The 19,340-nt window shown below is 42.2% G+C and overlaps 1 protein-coding gene across 3 annotated transcripts in view; it reads right to left on the minus strand.

Annotated features, from left to right (window-relative positions):
- PDGFC (platelet derived growth factor C) overlaps positions 1–19,340 on the minus strand; it is a 233,273-nt gene that overhangs the window by 66,767 nt on the left and 147,166 nt on the right. For 2 of the 3 annotated variants that reach the window (XM_053253565.1, XM_053253566.1), the window contains exon 3: positions 977–1,157. In XM_053253565.1, the coding sequence (XP_053109540.1) occupies positions 977–1,157 (181 nt within the window). Of the gene's footprint in view, positions 1–976; positions 1,158–8,036; positions 8,190–8,750; positions 8,839–19,340 lie in introns of those variants that run through there. The other variant, XM_053253567.1, reaches the window with a different exon arrangement.

Consider the following 19,340-nt stretch of genomic DNA (forward strand, 5'->3'; position numbering starts at 1 on the left):
GGCAGCTTCCTATGTTCATATGACATGCTGGCTGGTTCACTGGAGCCCCCATCAATCTGCCTTTGCAACTTCGCTCTTTAGGCATGTTCTGCCAGGGTTTAGTGACATGCATTGCTAGCTAATGCACCAGAGATCCACCAACCACAATTATCTCCCCTCAGAGCTGAAATCACTAGGCTTTTGAGCCCTGCTGAAACACTGGATTGCAGCATCCAGAAACCCTAGCCTGAGACATGCTGTGTGCAGGACATCTGCTGAGTCCCTGGGAGTCTTTTCAGTAGTGGACACTCACAAGGTCCTATCCTGTGTGTTGACTACCAGAGAAGGCCAGGGCTCCCTGAGTGGGCAAACAAAGAGAGAACCCCTTTGAAGCAGAGATCCCCCTAGAGTGGGTTTGCTGTGACTCCAGTCCTCGCATGCAGGACTGCCTAGGACTCTCAGTGCTCTCCTAGCTACCGTCCTGGGTGCTACACTTGCATCCCACTGCCTCCGCATTTCCAAGGCAGACTAGGAAAAGTATCTCTCTGTCTCTTTACCTCTACCACTGCACTCTATCCCTATCTTCCCCTTCCTCTTTCCTTGCCCACATAAGTGTTTACCTTTTGAATGCTCCTTTAGTAGTTTTCTTAACTATCAGCCTGTACAGTTTTTTCTATACATTGGAGCTGGTTGTGCCTCTGTCTTGCATTGTGCTGCTTCTATTTAAATAAACTTTGTGGGGTGTTTTTTTTTTTCATTAGCCTTGCCTCCAAGTCTGTTGCTAGGGGTAGATTTGCCTTTGCCCAGACCAAATGGTCCAACATTGTTGCTGTTATTGTACACTTGCTAACGCAATGAAAAGGATAGTCCCAGACTATGAGTGCCTGAGCGTGGTAAGAATTGACAGGGCACATAGTATTGCTGAATATTAACTACAATGATCTATATACTTTTTATCATTATGCCTTGAAAATCTGTACAAATCTGATATACTTACTGGTGTGAGAAGAGTATAATGGATACAAAATCCAGGTTCAGAAGGGAAATATTCATCAGAAACAAATCTTATCCTGATCTGGTTTCCTTTGGAAATCTGTTTGCCTGGAACAGTAGTAGAACCACACCATCGCCCTAAAATAGTGCCATCACTGGGCTCTTCAATTTCTACAAAGTCATACCTACAATGAAAAAATAAAGACACTATTCAGGCATTCATATACCTTCTACAGAATCTTTGTATAGCAAGCAGTAGTGGCTGACATCCCAACTAACACGCACGTGCTTAACTTCTCTGCCCAGCAGAGAGGGAGGGGGAAGAGTCCATCTGCTTCCCATCCAGTGCTGCCTGGGGTGAGTGACCAGGTGGGTGCTGGGGTTCTTTTTGTTGTTGCCTGCCTGCTTCTGCTTCCCCTGTGAGGCTGCAGCCTCAAGTTAACATCTGTGGGAAGTCTGAGCAGGATTGGGCCCAGCTCCTGAGTGACTCAGCAGTTCCTCGGGTCACCTGCTCAGCTTTGGGCTTTATAGGAACGCTGCCTGTGGCGGCGGACCCACCACTGGCGGTGTCACCACTTTGGGAGATGACTAGGGTGAGGGCCAGACTGTTTGGCTCAAGATCCTTCATGGCCTTCGAGGGTGGGGCTGAGGGCTTGGTTTGTGCCAAGCCTCTCTGCAGATATGTGTTTGGGCTCTCTTGAGTGGGATGGTGCTGGGAGTGTGCCCGGCGGTTCTGGGGCAGCTATTACTGTAGTGGTGGGAAACAGAAGAATTGGCACTGGCAGAGCAGCTGGCAATTACAGGGGAAGGGAAATCAGTAACTGTTTCCCGTTCCAACTGCTCTGTCTACTCTCAGGCCTCAGGGAGCAGCTCCAATGACCCACAGAGTCTGGCCTTGCTCTTCTGCAATGCCAGGTCAGTTCAGAATAAGACCAAAATTGTCCACGACTTGATCATGGATGAGGGAGCAGACCAGGCATATATAACTGAGACCTGGTTGGAGGAAGTGAGTGGACCAGTGTGGGCTAAGCTTCTCCCACCAGGTTACTCTGTTGTGGAGTAGGCTAGAGGATGTGGGCAGGGGTGGTGGTGTTAGAGTGGCTGTGGTCCATAAGAATACCATTTCCCTTACTAGGGCCCCTGTGAGACAGTTGACTTGTATTGAGTGCATATTATTGAGGCTTGGAACTAGGGATAGATTGGGGATTCTGTTGGTGTACCGTTCACCCCGCTGCCCAAGTGACTCCCTAACTGAGCTAACGGAGCTGGTCACGGAATTGGTGTTGGAGTCTCCTAGACTTTTAGTGCTGGGAGACTTCAACATCCACTTTGGAGCTGGCTTGTCTGGTGCAGCTCAGGAATTCATAGCGGCCATGACAACTATGGGCCTATCCCAATTAGTTTCTGAACCAACTCGGCCATTCACTCGATTTGGTCTTTTGTTTGGATCACGGGGGTGTTCCATGGGTGGAGGGTCCTGTTTCCCCATTGTCATGGATGGAACACTAGCTGGTTAAGGTTGGTTTCACAGCCACAATCCACCCCCTCCAGCGGTGGTGGACCTATTAGGATGGTCAATCCAAAAAGGCTTATGGACCCAATAGGATTTCAAAAAGCCTTTGAGAATTTTGATGTTGGTGTGGCTGATGATTCTGTCGATGCCCTGGTGGGAACCTGGAACAGAGAACTCATCAGGGCAGTAGACATGATTGCTCCTAAGCGTCCCTTCTGACATGCTTCAAGAATGGCCCCTTGGTATACTGAGAAGTTGCAGGGGCTGAAGCGGTTGGGTAGGCGACTAGAGCGCAGGTGGAGGAGAACTCGGTTCGAACTTGACAAGATGCAGCATGTGACCCATTTGAAGACTTATGCGGTGGCGGTGCGTGCAGCAAAAAAGAGATTTTGATTTGTGTGCATTGCGACTATAGGTTCACCCTCAGCAGAGCTATCCCGGGTTGTGAGGAGTATAGTCTCTGCTCCTTTTACTTCAAATCAGTCCCCGGGGTCATTCTGCTGTGATGCTTTTAATGTGTTCTTTGCGAACTAGATCTCCTGTATTTGGACCAACTTGGACTCCACTATTTCTGCAAGGTCTATGGAGGAGGTGTCCAGCAATCCTTCTTGCAGTATTAGGTTGAATCAGTTTCAATCTGTGACTCCTGAGGATGTGGACAAGCTGATTGAGATGGTGCAGCCTACCACTTGTTCTCTGGATCCTTGACCAACTTGGCTGCTTCTGTCTAGCAGGCAGATTGTTGAAGATGGCCTAGTTAATATCATAAATGCATCACTAATATCATAAATGCATCATGAGAGTAGGGTGCCTCCTTGTCCGAAGGAGGCAATGGTTAGACTGATCCTTAGGAAGCCTTCCCTGGACCCCTTAGTGATGGATAGTTACAGGCCAATCTCCCTTGGTTGGGCAAGGTGACTGAAAGGGTGGTGGCCGACCAGCTCCAAGCAGTTTTGGAGGAAACTGATTATCTAGACCCATTTCAAACTGGCTTTAGAGCTGGCTATGGGGTTGAGACAGCCTTGGTTGGCCTGATGGATGACCTTTACCAGGGAATCGACAGAAGGACTGTGACTCTGCTGGTTCTTCTGGATCTCTTGGCGGCGTTCAATACCCTTGACCATGGTATCCTTCTGGATCGCCTGGGGGAGCTGGGAATAGGGGGCACTGCTTTGCAGTGGTTCCGCTCCTATCTCTTGGGTAGATTCCAGATGGTGGTGCTTGGTGACAGTTGCTCCTCAAAACAGAAGCTGTTATATGGAGTCCCTCAGGGCCCCATTCTGTCACCAATGCTTTTTAATATCTACATGAAATCGCTGGGTGAGGTCATCAGGAATTTTGGTGCTGGGTGTTATCAGTATGCTGATGACACCCAAATCTACTTCTCCTTTTCATCTTCAGGAAATGGCACTCATTCTCTAAATGCCTGCCTACAGGGAATAATGGGCTGGATGAGGGATAACAGATTGAAGCTGAATTCAAGCAAGACAGAGGTGTTCATTGTGGGAGCCCAGAATCTGAGGGGTGAGTGCTGGATGTGGTTACACTCTTCCTGTGCTGCACACATCCTGTGCTGGATGTGGTTACACTCCCCTGGAAGGAGCAGGTGTGCAGCTTGGGGAGTACTCCTGGACCCAGGCCTCACCCTGGTATCTCAGGTGGAGGCCATGGCCAGGAGTGCTTTCTATCAGCTGATTTGACAGCTGTACCCATTCCTTGAAGATGTTGACCCCAAAACAGTGGTGCATCAGCTGGTAACCTCCAGGCTTGCCTATTGCAATGTGCTCTAAGTGGGGCTGACTTTGTACGTAGTTCAGAAATTTCAGTTAGTTCAGAATGTGGCAGCCAGATTGGTCTCTGGGGCAATCTGGAGAGACCATGTTATGCCTGTTTTGAAACAGTTACACTGGCTGCCAATATGTTTCCGGGCAAAATACAAAGTGCTGGTCATTACCTTTAAAGTCCTGAACAGTTTAGGTCTGAGTTATCTTAGAGAGCGCCTTCTTCTGCATGATCCCCACTGCACATTAAGATCATCTGAGGAGGTCTGTCTCCAGTTACCACTGGTTCATCTGGTGGCAACTCAGAGGCAGGCTTCTCTGTAGCTGCTCCTGGGATGTGGAATGTACTCCCAGCAGGAATCCACAATTTGAATTCTTTACTGGCCTTCAGGAGGCCTGGCCTTCTAGGGTTTTAAAATAGTTGTAATTGGTTTTAATGTTGAACCTGTTTTTCAGGGTTTTTTTAAAAAATAGTTGTGATTGTTTAATTAATGTTTTATGTTTTAATTGTTAATTGTTTTACACTGTTTTATCATTTTTCTTTTAATTGTTAACTGATTTTAATGATTATGTTTTTAATTGTAAACTGTCCTGAGCCATTTTGGAAGGGCGGTATAAAAATTGAATAAATAAATAATAATAGTAAACAATACATGCAATGTGGGAGAGGAGATTTTCACTAATCCATCCCTTTCTCTGCAGCCTGCGTTCTTCCTGAAAATGTATCTTTGAGGCAGGAGCAAAACTACAATTAAGCAAACTTGTGTATGGGACACCACTAGGGGTACTGTATCAAAGTTTCCAAGTTAAATCATAATTTCACCATAGGGATCAATGAGAAACTCAAAAATATGAATACCTCCCGAATGGCTGGGCAGAAAGCCCTGTAATTACACATGGAGTTCTTACATAATAGCATTAAATGTGAGATCAGTCCACCCATTGATTTTAACAATTTCAAAAACAGTTTTAAAAAACATTGATTAATGATTTTTAAAAATCATTAAACATTAATAAGTGGACTAATCTCCTTGAACATCCACATATTTAATACTATCATCCTGTAGGAACTCCATGTGGAATTACAGGGCTTTCTGCTCAGCCATTTGGGAGGTATTAATATTTTTGTTTCGCATGGATCCCAATGGAGAATTATCTGATGGGGCCCATGTTCAATTCTTGCACACAGGACCCTTGCTACACTACTCCTCTGAGGGTCACACAAGTTTCTCTTGCTATTTTTGGAGACATGGTGGGCTGCAGAGAGAGGGGGAGATAAGAAAAAACCAATCTTCCCCTGTTGTGCACGTGAAACATTTTTCAGTGTACGATGTATCAGTCTGGATATCAGCCAATGTTTATTTAAGAAACCATTAAATGACCAAGAAAAAGCAGAATTTGGCATGCTTTACTTTACTTAATTTTATTTATATATTTAATGAATTTTATACCGCCCTAACCCAAGGTCTCAAGAACTTATTATTATTATTCTCTTGTTTACACAGTCAGACAGGTGTTATTGACTGGTTTGTTTTATCCAGACATCGAGTCCTTCCCAAGGACCTAGGATGGCTGAATTTTATTGTCAATGTATTAATTATTATTATTATTATTAGCATTTATATCCCACTCTTCCTCCAAGGAGCCCAGAGCGGTGTACTACATACTTGAGTTTCTCTTTCACAACAACCCTGTGAAGTAGGTTAGGCTAAGAGAAAAGTGACTGGCCTAGAGTCACCCAGCTAGTTTCATGGCTGAATGGGGATTTGAACTCGCGTCTCCCCGGTCCTAGTCCAGCACTATAACCACTAGGAATGTTACCATCTACACCCATTCAGGAATCTTGTGGAATATTATGGGAGAGGTAGAGGGACTGAAATCAGCAGCTGTCTGTCCCTTACTCCTATAAACACAGATTGTAGGACCAGTTTCCCTATACCAGGATTAAAACCTGTTGCCAGACCCTGGAAAGAGACCATGAAGGTAAATTAAAGGACCAATCCCCTCCAAAGCAGCATGTTGTCACAAGACTCAAGTGAACTGAGCAGAGTTAGATCCACCAGTCTACACTACTTCTGTTCTCTGCTCTATTCCTAGATTATGTAGCTAAACTGAGAATGGATACAGTTAAACTGAGAATAAAATGTTACTGTTTTCTATCTCTTTAGAGGAAGCACAAATATGGTGCACAGGGAATATTTAATGTCCTTGTAGAACAATTATCCTGACTACAAAACATTGGTATGAGGCAAGGAAATATATTAGATGGGGTAAAGAATTTCTAGTCTATTATGCAGGAGGGGCAATTACTCAGTGGTAGAGCACATGCTGTTCATGTAGGAAATCATAAGTTTAGTTCTTCACAGATTAACATAAAGGATCTCCACCAGCAAGCATGCACACCTACTTGACACCCTGAACAGCTGTTGCCAATCTTAGTACTAGGCCATATGGACCAATATAAGGCAGCTTTATGTATGCTTAAGTGATCTCCTGCTGCAAGTTGTGAACACGGAATGGACTACAATAGCAACAAGATATTTTTCCATACCCTGGAATTTGGAAAACTTTTATTTTCTGTATTCCATTCTGTAAGTGACATATGAACAAGAGCTACTCTCTATAGTTCTAGGAAATACCATCTGTTTGTAAATCTTCAATTCACTTGTTAATATGTATAATTATATCGAATTTAATAAGTGACATAGTGTTTTCCTAACTAGTGGAACTTCCTGGTACTCTAGGAGACAAGGTATAACTGAAAATTAAACCACACATCTTTTCAAATGAGTGTGGGTTTTAATGAATCTATTTAAAACATCGCTTTGTACACTTTGTAGATTGAACATGCTGGCTGACATCAAGACCAAGTTATTCAATAGTACTACTCAAAAGTTACTTTAAAGGACTACTTAATTTCAATAGGATTACTCAGGAGTAATTTAGTCTAGATGCCAGCCAGTATTTATGACATTTTTCCTAAAGTTAAGAGTTTTGGACCACAAACAGAAAATGAATGTATCTAGAAATATAAGCAGTGACAATTGAACCTTTAGAACCTTACCACACTAAAAGTAAAAGAACAATATAAATTATAGTGCATAAAACATCAATAACTCAGAAAGAGAGCGTAACAAAGCATATTGTCAAGCAAAGTGAAAGCTGAAAATACTACGGAAATTCCTCTTCAACTCTTTTAGATTCAGTGTCTGTTTTCAAATTATTTACAGATAAGACACTACTAGCACTTGTATTTTTAATTGCCTTTATACAATAAAGAATGAATATAATTCTCAATTTTCAAGTAGCATGTAGAGATCAAGCTCACTCAAAACCTACAATTCTAGGGAAGTAGAAAAGTGATATGACATAACACCTGACACACAAAGTGAAACGAACTATCACTCTGACAACCAAAACCCCACATGTCCCCAGGTGATCATTTCAGAGACTTTGTAATTCCTGTAATATATCCAACTAGTATTGAATTGCATTGTCGAAATAAGTGTTTAAAGGATTTTCTAAACCTGTTTTATTGGCCAATCAAATGTAAGTTTCTCACAGCAACATGATACAGTACATACACATAACTAAGTGGCTTATAATGACTACTTAATTTCTCAGACTTATCTCTGGGGATCGATGGAAGATTTATTTCCTCTCATGCATTACAAACAAGTCGGTTTTTTTGCAGACACAATGCCTGGGCTCATTGAGCACATAATTCTGATTCTGACTTAATAAAATGCTAAAATGGAGAACCAGCCTACTTTATCGAGGGTGTCCTTCTGAAAGTCCTCAGTGCATCAAACTGCAACAATGAAGGCATATAGAGAGGTATCCCAGTTGACGCTTTCCAATTCTGACAATGTTTGACCATAAAAGCCCACCAAAGTAGTTGACTAGGCAGTCTGCAAAAAGGTCTGGCAACGGGAGGAAAAATCAGCTACATCATTATCTTTAAAGTTTTGATTTGTGCATCTTAGTTTCCTCTGAAACTAAGGCTCAGAATGAAACTTACGTTTAAAAATATGATTACTTGTAAGGGCCGAGATATCCATATGGCGGAGTGCTACAAGTTCCCCCCACCTAACAAGCCATGCCATATCTTCATTCAGCTCCACTCATCCAAATCTTCTCCTATATACTCCACCCCAGCTCCATCTATGGAAGCCTCTATCATTCATGATAGCTAAATGGAGTCTCCACATTCAGAAGGAGTATATTTCTGAACAGCAGGCACTGAGGGCAAACAACTGAGGAGGTCCTTCCAGACATGTTGCTGGCTACTGTTAGACACTTAACACTGGATTAGATGGGCATAAGTGGCTTGCCCAAGAGTAGAAGGCAGGAGTGGGGTCTGACCCCTAACGTCAGCTCCCCGCCTCATCATTTCCAACCAGATTCCCCTCTGTTCTTCCCAAATATATTGTCTGTTTTTCCTGTCCACCCTTCCCAGTAAAAAGACATCAATTTTTCCTTACCATTTCATGACAACTAGGCAGCCCATGCCAGCTCTGTCTCCTCTTCAGTCATGCAGCCTAATCCTATGCATTAAGTTCACTTCTGTTCTCCTGGCTCCCTGCCTCCAGCTTAAAAAGGTACAAGAACAAAAGAGGCTGACTTTTAAAAAAAAATTAAGAAAAAGGTGGCTGGCCAATTGACAGCCACCACCCAAAAGTGCCACTTTGAGCCAACCTCTGGAACTCAGCAATCTTCCACAGTCCATGCCCACAAAGTGCAGGTGCCTGCACAGGACTCAATTCCTATCTGTAAGGTTAGGCAGAGTGAAACCTGCAAATGCTATTTGAACACATATGCCAGACTGCCAACTTGGGGGGGAGGGGAATAACCTTCAGTGAAAATTAAGTGCACTAATTTCACTTGGATTTTTTTTGCTCTTAATCAAGGGAGACTCTTCACTTATGACAAAATGGGTGGCACCCTCCCAAAATTTCAATGCCACTATCATATTTGATAACTCACTGCCTCCCTGGGTGTGGCTGCCCTCTACACTTCCCTGCCTGCAGCTTGCCTGCCCAGCAATGTTTACATAGAGTGGATGCTAGTAGCAGGCTCCTATTAAAAAGATTTAACAATTCCCCCCTTCATTTAAATATTAATGAGGCAGCAGCCAATGAAAAGGCCTGCCTTTGTTTTCATAGAGTGGGCAGAAATTGAAACAACCTTGAAGTGACCTGATAGGAGTCTTCATGTAGATTGACTACCCTATCAGCCAATCAGAGTGGCCAGAGGGGGGAGGGCTGTCTATTTTGAGAGAGGCAAGACAAAAAGAGAGCAGGAGCCACTATTTTGTTTAGCATTGTAGTGCTTGTAGGAACAGTGCCTCCTGCATTGTGTGAGGAATGGACTTGAAAATAAGATGTTCAGTTCAGCAAAGAACAAGCGTTATTGTTAATATAGGACTGGACAACATTTGAGTGGTGGTGAGTAAATTTCTTGTATCCTTGAAATCTGTCTCCCTGTCTGTCCTGAATGAATGTGCTTCAACTTGTTTGTATTTGAGAGTTTTTCTTATGTTCAGAAACTAAGCTACCCCTCAAGGCAGTTGCTGTATTTGCTAACTGCTATGTAAATATAAATTGCATGAACCCTTTTCAAAAGCACCTTCTATCCCTATGAATAAATATGCCAGCTTTGCTTCCCACCCCCCACCTCACTCATAATGAATCATTTCCATCTATTTAAAATGGTGGATGGCTAGCTTTGCTTTGTATTTTTTATAACTGCAAATACAGTATTTAACATTTAGCAACTGTTGGTCTTGAGGATTCCTACTTTTCCTAATTATTTGTAGTAAATCTCTCAACGTGTTAACCCAAACTTGATAGTTCCCTTCTGAAGACTAGAGGAATGTTTTCCCCCTTTGAGTTGCATATTGTTCTCTCCTGCCTCCTTAACAGTTCTGTTCTGTTTATTCAGACATCCTTAAGGTCTTTTGCATTTGCAATAAAAAAGGGATCACTCACCTATCTTGTCTACCTTCCACAGTAGATCTTGAATTGATGGAGGCTTGTTAAAGAGAGATGGAGAGTAATTTGGCTAGTGAATGAGAAGGGTTATATGGTGGGTTGTGCTATGGTGATCATATTCCAAAAAGGAATATGTGTGTAATGAACCCCTGTTGGCGCAGTGGTAAAACTGCCGCCCTGTAACCAGAATGTTACAAGTTCGATCCTGACCAGGGGCTCAAGGTTGACTCAGCCTTCTATCCAGCCTCAAGGCTTCCAGCCTTGACTCAGCCTTCCATCCTTCCGAGGTTGGTAAAATGAGTACCCAGAATGTGGGGGGCAATATGCTAAATCATTGTAAACCGCTTAGAGAGCTCCGGCTATAGAGCAGTATATAAATTTAAGTGCTATTGCTAATAGACCACACGTTGCTAATATTATTGCTAATAGACCACACATTTAAACTAGTTTGAAACAGCTTGCATCATTTTGGGCCTCCCAAACCTCCAAAAAAAAAAAAAAATTAAAAAATGGGAACTGCAATTTTGTGCAAACGCTGAGAAATCTTTATTAGAACCCTTTCATCAAAGAACTGCAGCTCCCAGTGCTGGGGTGGTAAGAGACCATGATGATTAAGCAGGTTTGAATCTGGCTTAAAATGTATAGTGTAGACACGCCCTTAAGAGTTAGAGAAACTGCACCTGTGGACCATTGGTTTTTATCAAAGACCTTAAAGAAACTGGCATTCCTCTTCTTTTTGGAACAGCACTCCTCCTCCAATTTGTGCAAATAATGTATTTGTGTGTTTTGTGTTTTTGTAGACTTTTATTTTATTGCAGGAGCTGGTTGTTGTTGTGAAGGGCATGTTGCTAATATACAGTATGTTGGAAATAAACATACCTAATATGGTCATTTGTGAAATATTCCTGCATTGGTTTTGAGGAGTGTCCCCTTCATCTTCCTGTGTCCTATTCCCAACTTGTTCCCAAGGTTCCTACAATCCCCAAAAGCAACGTTTCAGGGAGCTGCTGGGAAGAGCGGTGGGGGAGTTTTTTGGCAGTTTCTCTAACTCTTAAGGGCACTTCTATATGCCCAAGCCATCTAATGGCACAGCAGGGAAGTAACTTGCCTAGGGAGCAAGAGGTTGCTGGTTCAAATCCCTGCTGGTATGTTTCCCAGAATATGGGAAACTCCTATATTGGGCGGCAGCAATAGAGGAAGATGCTGAAAGGCATCATCTCATACAGTGCAGGAGGAGGCAATGGCAATCCCCTCCTGTATTCTATCAAATAAAACCACATGGTTCTGTGGTTTCCAGGAGTCAACAGGGACTCGACGGCACAATTTTACCTTTACTTTCTATATGCAAATGAGAGTTAGTAGTTATTGTTTTTTGTGCCACCCTGCACCACCCATTTTGACTCTGCCCACCACCTGCCCTGCCTGGCGTCCACCCAGTCCCAAGAGTCACGAGCCGCCACTGCTCTTAATATGTGCTCTGCCATAGCTGAACAAGCAACCCCTGATTATTACTAAGAGAAGAGTAACCTTGGATAACACACTGAAATTGCTTAATTGAAAGAATATTAGATAATATCCTATTCTAAAAAAGGAAGAGATGGATACTCTGCTTTCCAGCATATGCACTGGATGCTTGCCTGTTGACTTTTCCCGCATCCAAATGTATTTTGAGAGCCTGCCAATTGGATCAGATGTGCACCACAACATTCCTTGTGCTGCACATGTTGACTGAAATCTGAGCTGCTGTGGAAGATGATGAAACAAGTGAAATTGCTAAGATGTTGCAGTGTTTTCAGCATCTCCAGCATGGAACCTTGATAGGACTGGCCTGAAGAAGAGATGCAGCCAGGACTGTAACAATCAAAATACAAGGGCAGGTGAATCAGTAGTAATTGGTAATTTGTTTCTTGTGACATACTGCTCAATTCTATTATGTAACAATCACTTATTACATATACAGTGTTGAGTACTTTCAATTTGTACAGTGACATTAAATCACTACTTTTATGTTATCGGGTGGGTTTTGTTGAAAAGTGGCATATAAATATTTGCAGTAGTCGTCATTCAGGCATAACATGGACCCTGTGACGTTCCTCAGTTCCAGGAACACACTCCCCCGCCCCATCCCCACATGAGCCTCTGCCTCCTTTCAAGATCGGCATATGCTGAGATTGGCTGTGACATGCAATCCCACCAATCTCAGCAAGTTCTAACCTAGAAATGAAGCAGAGACTCGTGAGGAGATGGGGGAAGGGGAACCCATACTCCCAGTTCTGAAGGATGTTGTGCAGAGCTCAGCCTCAGTAAGGGTTCATACTACGTCTGAACTCACCCACTGAATATTGTGGAATATTTCATTAGATTAAATATAAACTCATATTTCCCCCCTTACTTCTTTGCTGGTTTACAAGGACTGATTTTTTTATTAGTTGCTGCTGCTGAGGAATGGATTGGCAGAATATGTGAGAAGAAAAGTATTTCTCCATGGCACAAAAGTTATCAAAATTCCTCAATATATTTCAAGACCTCTTTAAAAAAAACGTGCTACAAACCAGAAATGTATTTTTCTATTCCTTCTGGAGTCCCCCCTCTTTTTTCATGGTTTTCATTGTCACTTACTAAATCTATTGAGACACACTGTTTGCCTTGGTATGCTGCTTGAAATTAATTATATAGCTTCTCATGCCGCTAGGAATTCCAAAGAATTCCAATCTATTCAAGACACAGGAAATCACATATAATAGCATCCTCACACTCAAAGGTTCCTTATAATCCCTTTATATTTACAAACCTGCTTTACAAACTGAAACTTCTACTTACAAGTTCAAAGGCTATACACTTCTTCATTCAGAATACAAAAGCAATTATTTGCCGACACGTATTTGTACAAACTAATACTTATGATATTGGCTGATGTCCCACAGGAGAAAGCAAGCAGTACAGATCTGCCTACATCACTGTGGGGTTGCAACACACAGTGACACTGCTGTGCAAGAGGGTTTACTCTTGCATTACCCCAATACAAATAGTATGCAACCTGTGATCATGCAAGGGTAAGCTGAACCGGGACAGCCATCTTTCACACACTCTCGCTGTGTGTGAGAGCCCTGCAGCAGCAAAGGCAGGTCTGCACCACCTGAGTGGAATATGTCAGCCATGGTCTTCTAGATCGTTTTAAGCCCTTGGTATTTTGCACCACTACAAAAACACTACAAATAAGTACCATATCACAATACTAATCACAGGCTAATTTTTGGTAGCCTGGTATAAACAAGGGAAACAATTTGAACTTTGTAAGCATTCAGTGGAAAGGTGTTACAAAGCTATACACGTTTTTATCATATAGGCTTAACACATACACAGAGAGAGAGAGAGAGAAATTACAAGAGAACTTGCATATTTGCAAGTTCATGGCTAGTAGTATCACTGAAATGAGCTGGGGAGGGGGGGAGGTTTGCCCATCACTATTTGAAGCATAAAAGGAAGCTCTGCTATGATGTGTGAAGTTCAAACATTTAATGGATCATATTACATTATCAGCTTGCAGGAGCAATAAAATCTCTACTAATTTCTTTGGAGAGAGCATGAAACTCTTGGGGGTGTCATCTTTCAACAGCCAGGGCCAGGCCCCTCACTTCCTATACTGTCTCCGAGGAAGCTAATGACCTTATCTTTGCTGTACTAAAGTACCATTCAGATTCTGGCCAGACACCTAGCCAGATCAGGTGATCTGGGCATCCTATAGGGACATGGCTGGCCTTGTAAAACTATTGCATCACACTAAGGAAAAGAGTCCGAGCAACCCATTGTAACAAGTAGCCATATAGGCTGCTTTGCCTCCGCATCCACCACTAGTCGTCTTTGTGATCTTGACGGTTGTCCTGATACCAACTCCATTATTGGCCTCCAGCCCCTTAGACTGCTGTCTCCATACTTCAGAACCTGTCATCTTGTTGCTGATCTTTGTATCCATCGAAGACCTGATTGGAAACATACATCCAAACCGAAAATACAAGCAAAATTGCTCTGTCAGAGATGGACATGTTGCATATCTAAAAAAATAATTTCCTCATAATGGATTTGTCTGTTTAAAATCAAAGGTCCTGCTCAGCTGACCCACATTTAGGGGTTAGAAAGATAAGGATTAGAGATGGGTTTTATAGTAATAGCAGCAGTAGTTTTTAGTGGTGGTGCCTCAGCATTGGTCCACAGGACAACTCTTGGCTTGGTGCTACCTCTATTGAATTTAGTTGCCAGCTTATAATTGCAAGATTTTTTTTTTCATTTAAAATATTTGTATCCTGCCTTTCCAACAAGCTCAAGGCTCAGTTTTAGGTTGCTTCCTATTTTAAATTGATAACATTTCTTTACTGATATTTACCCCTATGTTTTATTGAGTGCTAAATTAAGGGTTTGTGGATTTATTAAAATCCGCATTGGAATTTTTTAAAAATACCGATGTTTACCCCTATATTTTAGTAAGTGTTCAGTAATCTTTTTGTTTTTCTAAGAAGTTAGAATATAAATGTTAAAACAAACATTGTTCTGTGGCTTTTTGAAGATTATCTGCTAAATCTATATACAGAAGCTCTGGAAACTTCTAAAATTACCGTTAGTTATCTTACTCAGATCACTTTATGCAGGATCTGCAAGGCCATCAAATGATGCAGGCTGGTTTGGCCATTTAAACTGCGAATAGCAAATATACCACAAATACACCATTACTAGGCAAAGAATAAGTTGGCTCTACAATCTAAGAAGTTTATATCAGATTCATACTAATAACATTTAACTTAATTACATTCATTTTCACAGAGTTCAAGTCTAGATAATTTGCCTTAATATCTAATTTACTCAGTTCATGCAATTTGTTTCCTGTCTTTGAATAAATGAAATTAAAACGGAATCCAAACCAATTTAGCAGAAACTATTATAAATTAGTCATTCATGCAAGTAATCTGCCCTTCAGTATGTGATTCATTAGCAACCAATCATAAGTATGTAAATACATTATGTAACATGACATATTAACTTAAAAGTCTGCTTCATTTTGTCATCTGAGTTTGTAATGTTTCATGGCTTTCTCAGTTCATTTTAAGATTGTGTTGTTTGCCCCACTTGAATCTAGAAATTTACAACAAACCTTACACAATAATACAAGCTACTTTACTTCCCTGCTCCAAAACACATTTCCTCAGCTGTCCCATTGATTCCCAGTAAATATGTTTAAGATTGTGACCTTAAGCAAGTGTTTGGTATTTGAGGAAACATTTTTACATATGCATGCACACATACTTTTGTAAATTGTTTTGTGTAAACTAATTCAGAAAAAAGACATAATAAAATGTATAATTAAACCGAATTAAATAAGGAAGGCAAATGGAAAGGTTAGGATAGTCTCAAAATAATATAAGCTGAAGAAGAAACAAAGACATACACACACTCCCTCCTTCAAATAAGAAACTTGGTGGTCCTGTGCCAACCAGTAGGGCCACCTGCATAAAAGATGGGTGTTTCTGCATACTTAGAAGCTTTCCCAGAAGTGCAGAAAAATATTACATTGTTAAAAAAAGAAAAGAAGAGGAGACTAGCCCAAATGATCTTAATGCAGGCTGTGGTACACAAAAATAGGAAGGGAAACAGCTGAAACCCCTGGCACTGATGAAAGCAAGGAGCACTCTAATGCACTGCTAGCTGAACACAGAAGCTGGTTTCAGCTAAGAGAATATTCTCTGGGAAGTATCCATGTTGTCCTTAGTCTGGAACAAGCTTCTTTGCTCTGGACTAAGGAAACCTCTAGATGCTATCCAATGAAGACAATTCAGTCTAGAAGTATGTTATGCTGTTAATCTGAAGGTCTCAATTCTATAAAAGAAACTTCAAAAGGAAAAATCCTATGAGAAATTGCTGAATTTGAGTTTGGGTCTCAAAGTTTGATTCAATTTGCTCATGTTTGAATCAAGCAATAGTTTCCCATCAGATTACATATGTCAACTTTAACATACTAAGGGGGATTCTGTTATAACCAATAATTGAGCTGTGAACTGTCACTGTGCTTGAGCCACTTGGAGCAAGAGAAAAATATAAATGTAAATAAATAAAAATACAGGAGTTTATTTGCAGGAGTTCTGTTCCAGCCTATAGCTGCAGATACCAAAACTGTGATTAAAGATATTTTAACACTATGGGATGGGGGATGGAGGTTATGCTCCAAGCACACTGAAGTGTGCTAAAAAAAACCCCACACACATACAGAAAGAGGGGAGCAGAAATAATCACAGTATCTTGCTCTCCAGCAGTGTCCCACAAATCCAGCCACTCAGAAACCATGAATAGACAAAATAGCCATATTTTTGCCCCACGATTAAATAAACCTCATCTCTATGACTGAACTGCAGATATAAGCAGTAGGAGAACTGCGGAATAACGAGGGTCTCCTGTGTACATTTAAGCTTTGCATAGAATTGCCACAGACAATGAGCCAATTTAGATGTAATTCGGTAATTTCATCTAATTCTGGTTTAAGATGAAAGTTATTGGGCTTACATTTTCACCTGGGCTCTAAAAAGCATGGAAATTCCAAGTTAAGGTTCCCATCTTCTGCACCATAGAAGCTGTAAAGACCTTGTACAGATTCATATTTTATTTTATTTATTTGATTTATATACCGCCCCTCCAAAATGGTTCAGGGCAGTTTACAGCAAATAAATCCAATTAAAATCAATTTAACAGTTAAAATAAAAACTAAATCAATTAAACAATTAAAATAATTTAAACACTAAGAACATTAACATTAAAATAATTTAAAACCAGCATTAAAAATTTAAAACAATGAATCTAATTAAAAGCCTGGGTGAATAAATGTTTCTTCGATGCCTTTTTAAAAGTTGCCAGAGTTTGGGAGGCTCTTATTTCTACAGGGAGTGCATTCCAAAGTCCAGGGCCAGCAACGGAGAAGGCCCATTTCCGAGTAACCTCCAACTGAGTTGGCAGCAAGTGCAGGAGAACCTCTCTAGATTATCTCAACAGGCGGTGGGGCTCATGGTGAAGAAGACGTTCTCTTAAATACCCAGGACCTAAGCTGTTTAGGGTTCAATAGGTAATAATCAGCACCTTGTATTTTTCCCAGACATGTATTAGCAGCCAGTGTAATTCTTTCAACAGAGGAGTAATATGATCTCTCCCAAAGACCAACCTGGCCACAGCATTCTGGACCAACTGCAGTTTCTGGACTATATACAAAGGCAGCCCCACACAGAGTGCATTGCAGTAGTCCAGCCTAGAGGTTACCAGCAGATGTACCACCGTTTTGAGGTTGTTCATCTCAAGAAACGGATGCAGCTGGCGTATCAGTCAAAGCTGATAAAATGCACCTCTGGCCGCCGCCTCAACCTGGGACACCAGGGAGAGGTTTGGATCCAGAAGCAACCCCAGACTGCGTACCTGTTCCTTCCAGGGGAGCATGACCCCATCCAGAACCGGCAGATCAATATTGTTACCCGAGTTCTGACCCCACACAATAAGTACCTCCGTCTTCAGCCTCAGTTTGTTATCCCTCATCCAGCCCATTACTGCCTCCAGGCAGGCATTTAGGGAGGTTATACCTTCTCCCGATAAGGTTGACATGGGGAAGTAGATTCGGGTGCCATCAGCATACTGATAGCACCCTGCACCAAATCTCCTGATTATGTCTCCCAGTGGTTTCATGTAGATGGCCTGCCCAAAAGCCAATTTGAAATGGGTCTAGATAATCAGTTTCCTCCAAGATCGCTTGGAGCTGGGAGGCCACCACCCTCTCAATCACCTTGCCCAGCCATGGAAGGTAGGAAACAGGCCTGTAGTTGCTTAACTCTGGGGGATCCAAAGCAGGCTTCTTCAGAAGCGGTCTTATGGTTGCCTTCTTCAGACAAGGGGGCATTCTGCCCTCCCTCAGAGAAGCATTTATAATCTCTACCAGGCCCTCTACAATAGCCTCCCTGCCAGATAGCATAAACCATGTTAGGCAAGGATCAAGATGACAGGTGGTAGGCCGCACCATTCTGAGTAACTTGTCCACATCCTCAGGAGTCACAAACTGAAATTGATCCAGTATTGTCACATAAAAGGAGCTGCTGGATACCTTGGCATCCGACTCTGTAACAATTGTGGAGTTTGAATCTAAGTCGGCCTAAATACAAGAGATTTTGTCCACAAAAAAACCTCATTAAAAACATCACAGTGAGTAATTGTTGGTTCCAAGTACCAATTCAAAGGGGAAGGGGTACACATTAGCCCCTTCACAACCGTGAACTCCTCAGCTGGACGTGATCTTGCGGATGCAATACGGGAGGAAAAGAATCACTTCTTTGCTGCACGTATCGCCTGAGCACAGTACATGCAATGATATATGTGATGGCAGGTTTAGAATCAGAGAGTAGCAAGGTGCTGCAGAATTGGCTCAGACGACCTGGATACTTGCAGTGCAAGGATGAGGGAGGCACGTATGTCTCTATAGAACGAGCAGTATAAGAGAACATGCTCAGTAGATTCGATCTGCCCTAAGCCACAGGGACATAATCGCTCTGCAAGTGGGGTCCTTCTATAACGGCCTTCTAGCACTGCTGAGGGGAGGCCATGGCAGAGAGCCAAAGTGCACGCCCTTATGTGGCTTGGAACCTCCAGTTTAGTGAGGTATGCTGCTGGGGAGGCAGAATATCTAAGCCCATCACAGATATGAGATTTTGGAACTCTGCTGAGATCAGTTTGACGCTCAATGTCTATAATGTGCTGCTTGATTATTGCTTTTGCCTGATCGTGGCCCATGTTGAGCAAGGTTGGGGGGGTGGGGGAGAGGCCCAGAATAGCAATTTTGGTCTCAGTTGTCTAAATCCAGTTAGATTGGTAATAATTGTGTGGGGTTAAGTAGGGGGGGCACAGCCAATTGGGCAATAGGATAGTCTGAGCCAATAAGAGAATGGCCACCCACAACCTAGCCTCTAACTTGATCAAGCCTGTCTCCAGACGCAGAGTGGCATTAGAAACACATCTCGGTACTTGGAGCGCTGTATCACCTGAGCATAGATCTTCAAATGCTCTCTATGT

Source organism: Hemicordylus capensis, chromosome 5, assembly GCF_027244095.1.
Source record: "Hemicordylus capensis ecotype Gifberg chromosome 5, rHemCap1.1.pri, whole genome shotgun sequence".
Lineage (NCBI taxonomy): Eukaryota > Metazoa > Chordata > Lepidosauria > Squamata > Cordylidae > Hemicordylus > Hemicordylus capensis.